The sequence below is a fragment of the Atta colombica genome, unplaced genomic scaffold (genome assembly GCF_001594045.1).
Source record: "Atta colombica isolate Treedump-2 unplaced genomic scaffold, Acol1.0 scaffold163, whole genome shotgun sequence".
In the NCBI taxonomy this organism is placed as follows: Eukaryota; Metazoa; Arthropoda; class Insecta; order Hymenoptera; family Formicidae; genus Atta; species Atta colombica.
This window is the reverse complement of record NW_017259254.1, coordinates 2,850,065-2,856,536: the sequence shown is the minus strand read 5'-3', so window position 1 is coordinate 2,856,536 and position 6,472 is coordinate 2,850,065. Positions and strand designations below refer to the sequence as shown.

The 6,472-nt window shown below is 27.6% G+C and overlaps 1 protein-coding gene across 1 annotated transcript; it reads left to right on the top strand.

Annotated features, from left to right (window-relative positions):
- Positions 1 to 1,764: 1,764 nt before the first annotated feature.
- On the top strand, positions 1,765 to 5,949 carry LOC108685973 (cytochrome P450 4C1). The gene is given in 5 exon segments (XM_018190989.1): positions 1,765 to 1,936; positions 4,117 to 4,227; positions 4,783 to 4,914; positions 5,754 to 5,855; positions 5,858 to 5,949. Coding segments are annotated over 5 exon segments (609 nt in total).
- The last annotated feature ends 523 nt before the right edge of the window (positions 5,950 to 6,472 follow it).

Here is a 6,472-nt window from a genome sequence, read left to right as displayed (position 1 = left end):
TATTATTATTTCTATCACACTAAAAAGTAATTTATAAAAGTAATTTATAAAAGAAAGAGAGATGTATAAACATGTATGGACATATTTCATGTATGATTATACATGTTTATGGATATTTATATATATTTATACGTATTTATACATATTCATGCATGAAAAATTGTTTACTGAGTGGGTGTGACATTATAAATTTCACAGTGCATGCACAACAAATTTCATATAATAAAGAGATATCCAGGATTAAGTTTATCCCAATCTGTTATTATTTATCTTTATATTTTGAGGCAATCAATGTATGGAATGCTATACATACAGTTATCCATATATTATTAATAAATTGATGCATATGCATCTACAAATACATAGTAATTAATAAAATTTCCACACATCCATTACCCCAATAAAAACATTAATTTATTACTCACTAATCTGATGCGCAACAACGGAGTTATATCAGCAACGTCGCTACGATGATTCTGTAACAAAAAAAAAAAGAAATCTAAATTAAAACAGTACAAAAATCAATCATTATTTCAAAAAGTATTACTAAATGCAAAGTTCTGTCGAAAATAAAATTATATAATATTCAAAATGTATAATTTTTATAAGCATCGAATTTTTTAATTCATCATTCTTAAAAATATATATTTATAAAATTTCAAAATAATTTTAAAATAATCCTTTTATTCTAATTATAATTTTTAATTATAATTTTTAAATTACAATGAAACTACTCAAGAATAAATTCAACAGAAGAAAGATACTGATGTTATATAAGTAAAAAGATACTGATGTTACGTAAGTAAAAAATAATATTTACCGCAAGGTTGCTCCGTCGGTGCCCGATGCCTCTCCCAGATCTCTTCCTCCTCTCAGAATAGGGTTGACATCCTCTCGCACGGGACACATAAAACACTCGCGAATAATATACTATAATCGCGCGTGGATTATTTATAAAAATCTTTCGCGCGATACTGCGACATTCCACGTTTACAAAATCCGTGAAAGGATTGCCATTTCGGTCGGTGGAATCAACACCACACGTCGACGAGTACTTGCGAAACACACGATGAATGCTAAATAAGAATTAAAGCCCCACACGAAAGAAGACGAAATCGATTGTATCGAGTCCATCACCTCTATTTTATGCAAAACTCGTTTAAAATTGGCTCAGGCATACGACCTAACTGTTAGTTCTAGTGGGACATAAGTAGTGCTGTACCACGAGCGATTCCAAAAGACTGGTAGACGTGACAAGCGCCTCTAATAAGAGAAAAGTTGGTACCATTGCCGATTGTCTAGACAATCCAGGAAATGAGATCCAACTTCTCGTCATGAAGCTAGTTTTAAAAAAAAAACTACTAGAGCTAGGCTCTGCCCAAGTCAGATTAAACGCGATTTAGACTGGTAGATAATAACAGAGAAATAAGCGCTCTGACCATAGTTATACAACTCCTTTTTGGGCGACTCACCAGGGCGGAATTCTATAATTTGTTATGCAATTGTTATGTGCTCATAACGACTGCATAACTTGAATTATCGAATATAGGTCCAGAAAAGAATCCGAATCGATCGATCGCTTCTTGTCGCTAAGAGCCGAACCATTTGCCGACAGACAGAGCGTATCCTCAATTAGCCGACAGCAACAATAGTTGCTAAACCGCGCGAACACTCACTGCAAAGTGCGTGACATTACGCGGTCGACATCACCTCGTGCCTGGAGCACTTGGTGAGAGCGTTGCAGTGACCGTGGCCACCTCAGCAATGTCCCAAAAAGAGAGTTCCGCTTTCCTGTCGAAACATCGCAGATATGATTTCATCGTCGAACTAGAATTCTTCTGGGTTTTGTTAAAAAGTCCAATAATGGCACTCCCGAAGCAAACGCGCGACGCGATGAACCAACTGCGGTTCGTTCAAATAAATCGGCGGCGAGTACGTACGTTAATTTCCCCGAATTTTTACATGAAGATAACGATTTTACAATATCTAAAAATTTATCTAGATATATTCATTCAGACAGATTCGAAAATTTTTAGATACTTGGGAAAAACCGTTCTTTTCATGTATATTCTTTGGGTACTGAGCCCTCTCACCACTTTAAGGTATACCCGTGAGAAGGAAAATATCATCTGAAAAATGTAATATACAGCTATTATCTCTATTCTATACTACTGTGTAATTATCAGTTAATTTTTAAAAATAAATATCAAAAACATGTCATCATCATCAATTCGTCACTATTGCGAAGTAAATTCAGAGCAGATAAAAGGGCTGAATCTTTTATTACCTTGTCTGTAAAATATTAGATAATTTAATTAGAGTCAATCAAAGATTAATAGAAAAGAGAAATATTTTTTTTATTATCGATAAACAGTTTCAAAGTTATACTCAATTTTTTATCATGAAAGATGCATGAAAACGAAATATTAATTAAATTAGATTAATTGTGGATGTAAGAATTATATGAATTGCGTTATCTGAGAGTATTTATTAACGTTGCTTTTTTATGATTCATGTGATACCGTTCGAAGAATAATCGAGAATTATACTCAAGTGAGATGAAAATGTTACATTAAACAAAAATAATTTTTGTCCGTAATCGCGAAATAATAATAAATTCTGTTTTTCCATTATTTTTATTCCAAATGAGTGAACTGTATGAAATATCTGTAACATATTGTCACCTCAATTTTTTTATGAATAATTAATTGTGCAAGTTAGTAATTGTATACTGATATGATTGTGAATATTGATAAAGTATGAATATTGATAAAGTTTCGTTATATTTGGCATTTTTTGCCATTACGTTTAAAAAAAAAATGTGAAGAAGAGTGACACAGCTATCTGCTTGTAGAGTAGCTAAGCTTCGGTAAGGGAATGATTGCGCGGTAACTACGCGTAAATGTAACCGTTTGCTCACCCTTCTACAAAACAATCTCCAAAGCCGCGCGCCGATTACCTTATTGTGGAAAGATTAACGCATGTTACAAAATTAATAAAATAATCTATTTGTTACATTTTTACTATCCTTTGATTAATAGACTTTAGCTTTATTTTTTATATTGGTTACGTGCACACTCAGCTCATGAATATCTTAAATATTTTAATTATTTAAAGAATGTATAACATATTATCAATCCTTATTTAGTAATTATAAATTATAAAGAAAAACGATACAAATCTCTAATTTTAGGATGTCAGAAACACTTCATATGAGCAATTGTGTAAAAAAAATCACTTTTTATCACTTGCCTTTTCAGCACGTTAGTTAATAAGAAATATTCGAAATTCTAAAACAAATGTTAAATATTTTCTTCGATGTAACACGATATAATACGATATCACATAACTCGCGCTACTGAAACTATAATGTTTCCGAATAAATGTAAAGTTCCGAAAAAATTCATATATAAGAAATTGTTTCATTCCGCGACAAAAAGTACTTATATTTATAAATTATACTTTTTTTTAATTAATATAAAGACAAGTTATCTACATATTAATATATACCTAGTCGTATTTAAAATAAAATTATTTAAAATGTTTTTAATAAAAAAGATAAAAGGATTTTTATTTAGTATTTATTATTTTAAAATAACTTCTAATCTACTTCTTAAATAATATTTTAAATTTACGGCATTTATTTTATACTTTTTAAATAAATCGTATCAATTGATCGTATTTAAAACAATTTTATTTAAAATATGTATTTTATAAATAAAGATAATAAAGCAGTTATTTAGTTATTATTTAAAAAAAAAGATAACTCAATAACTTTCAGATAACTCAATAACTAAACTTTTTGAACAATCGACACTTGAACTATTTTTTTTTTTAATCAATATAATTATCACAATGTATAAATCAATATAATTATCTCAATTGTATAAAAACAATTATAAAAGTGTCAACATATAATTAAATTAAATTATTTAATTTTAAATTATATTTCGATATAATATCTTAATATAATACTTGTATAATCTACCTCTTGCATCGTCGATTGAAATCTAGTCATTATATATCTCTTGACAGCATTTAAACGCACAAGTTCAATTTTTAAAAGTTACATATCTAATTTATATCTAAATAATACTGATATATATTTTAATTTAGCACGAAGAAAGCGGCTTTCAATGTTGGATCTTCTAATAGCGGAATCTCGTGAATATCTTATGATTGATACAAATATTAGAGAAGAAGTCGATGCTTTTGTATTTGTGATACGTTTTTATAATAATTTCTTTTGATTTTTTTACGCATTATTTGCTATTTCAATATATATATATATATAATGTGATTGTAAAGCGATAGTACAGCAGCAGCTGTAAGCTTTATTTTAGTATAATTAGCTGAGTATAAGGATTCAGGTATTTATATCATCAAATATAAATTGTTATTCTTAGATTTCTAAAGAAATTAATTAATTTTAATAATTCTAGAAATTATTATTATTATTTAAAATATATGAAATTAAATATTTTAAATGTATGTATGTAATGTATTGTTTCTCTGTATAGATATGCAAAAATATATGCGTGCAAAAATATATATATATGAGCGCGTATATGTAGGTATGTTTCAAGTATTCTCTTTTTCAACATTTTTTCCAATTTTATATACACATAATTAAAACAAGTTAATTTGATATTTGTGAAAAACATTTCTGAAATTTCATAGAGTTTGTTAATTGTGTCTATATAAATGCATTAAAATAACAAAAATGCACTTTTAATTAGCATTACTGATATAATATCATGATACAAAAACGTATCGTGTTAGGAACGAATCTATTATTACAAGGGAATGAGAAGAAATTTACTTTCGAATTGTTGAAACAACTACCATATTTAGAAAGATGTATAAAGGAAGCGTTGCGTTTGTATCCCAGTGTACCGTTTATATTTGGGGAGAAGAATTTTTTATCTTATTTTTAAATATATTATTTAATCTCAAGTAGCAAGAAGACATTACTTGTAATTATTTTGACATGAAAATAATAATAATATTGAAGAGAAACTTTATTGAAGAGAAAAGATATCATTATATACTCGTTAACAAAATTATCGCAACATAAATTTACATAAAAATTTTGCATAATTTCAAGTAAGCGTAATTTTGTGAAAAATGGATATATTAAAAAAATTTTTTTTTTTTCATTCAAGGATAAAGTCTATATTTTAAGATTTTCAAAAATTTTGAATTCATTCTTATTTCCACCCATAATTTTTTTCTAAAGTAAGGAAGTGTCACATCTCCAAAAAATTGCATTTAACACATGCTGTGGGATGGAAGGAATTTTTTTTGTTATAATTTTTTGTTATAATAATCATCATAAAATTTGGATTTTTCCTTGCAAATTTAAAAAAATTGAAGATTTATGCGATTTTTTTCGGAGATATGGTGTACCAAAATTATCTATGCATTTTTATTCAACTACCGCCAGCATTAACATTATCCGCATCATGGGGAGATTCCTGATTGGATTTTGTGCATAAGTTATCATTACTCTAATATACGGCAGTATTATTTATCATGCTCGCAATTCTCTCCCTCTCCTGTATATACGATATAGCATATAAAATTTTCTAAAAATAGTATTATACTTACAATTACATTATTATTTAAATTATTATAATACATAAATTAAAGGCATATATTCCTGTTTTATATTTGCAGATATTTAATTTAAAAAATTTAATAAGAACTTGTAATTATTATTTATAAATCTCATTTTATAATATCCTTTTCAGAATCATATTTAGTACCTGCTGGAACAATGATAATTATCAATATTTATGCAGTCCACAAAAATCCCAATTTCTGGCCAAATTCAGAAGTACAACTATTTGATCCAATAAATTCTTATTCGAGAAAATCTGAAATCGTCACCTTTATTCGTATATACTATTCAGTGCTGGATCACGTAACTGTATCAGTAAGCAATAATTTTTTATACCTTACATAAACAAATCGCGGTATATATAAAATTTTAGGCCAACGATTTGCTGGAAGATAATGATAGCTTCTATGATATACAATTTTTACTTGGAGTCTATTGATTATTTAAAAGATGTTTAGCTACAAATTGATATCACACTTTGACCTACTCAACCATTTCGTATAAGATTTATCTCTATTCACAAAATTAATGCAAATATTTGAATCAAATATCGATTTAATATATATCGTAGAAAGCAAACGTCGAAGAAATAGTAAAATATGATGTATATTATAGAGAAGGGTGAATAGTAACTCATTACTTTTAACAAAGTTATAGTTAGTAATAGTATTACTTTTTTTAGGAATTATAATAATTATATTTTTTGGTAACTACCGACTAATTTAATGATTATCTTTATAATTACTTTACATTTTTATGAACGTATTTTACAAACTCATTATATATTATTGTAACATATGAGCTGCATTTAGCAGAATAAAGCGATTAATGAATAGTCAATGATTATTT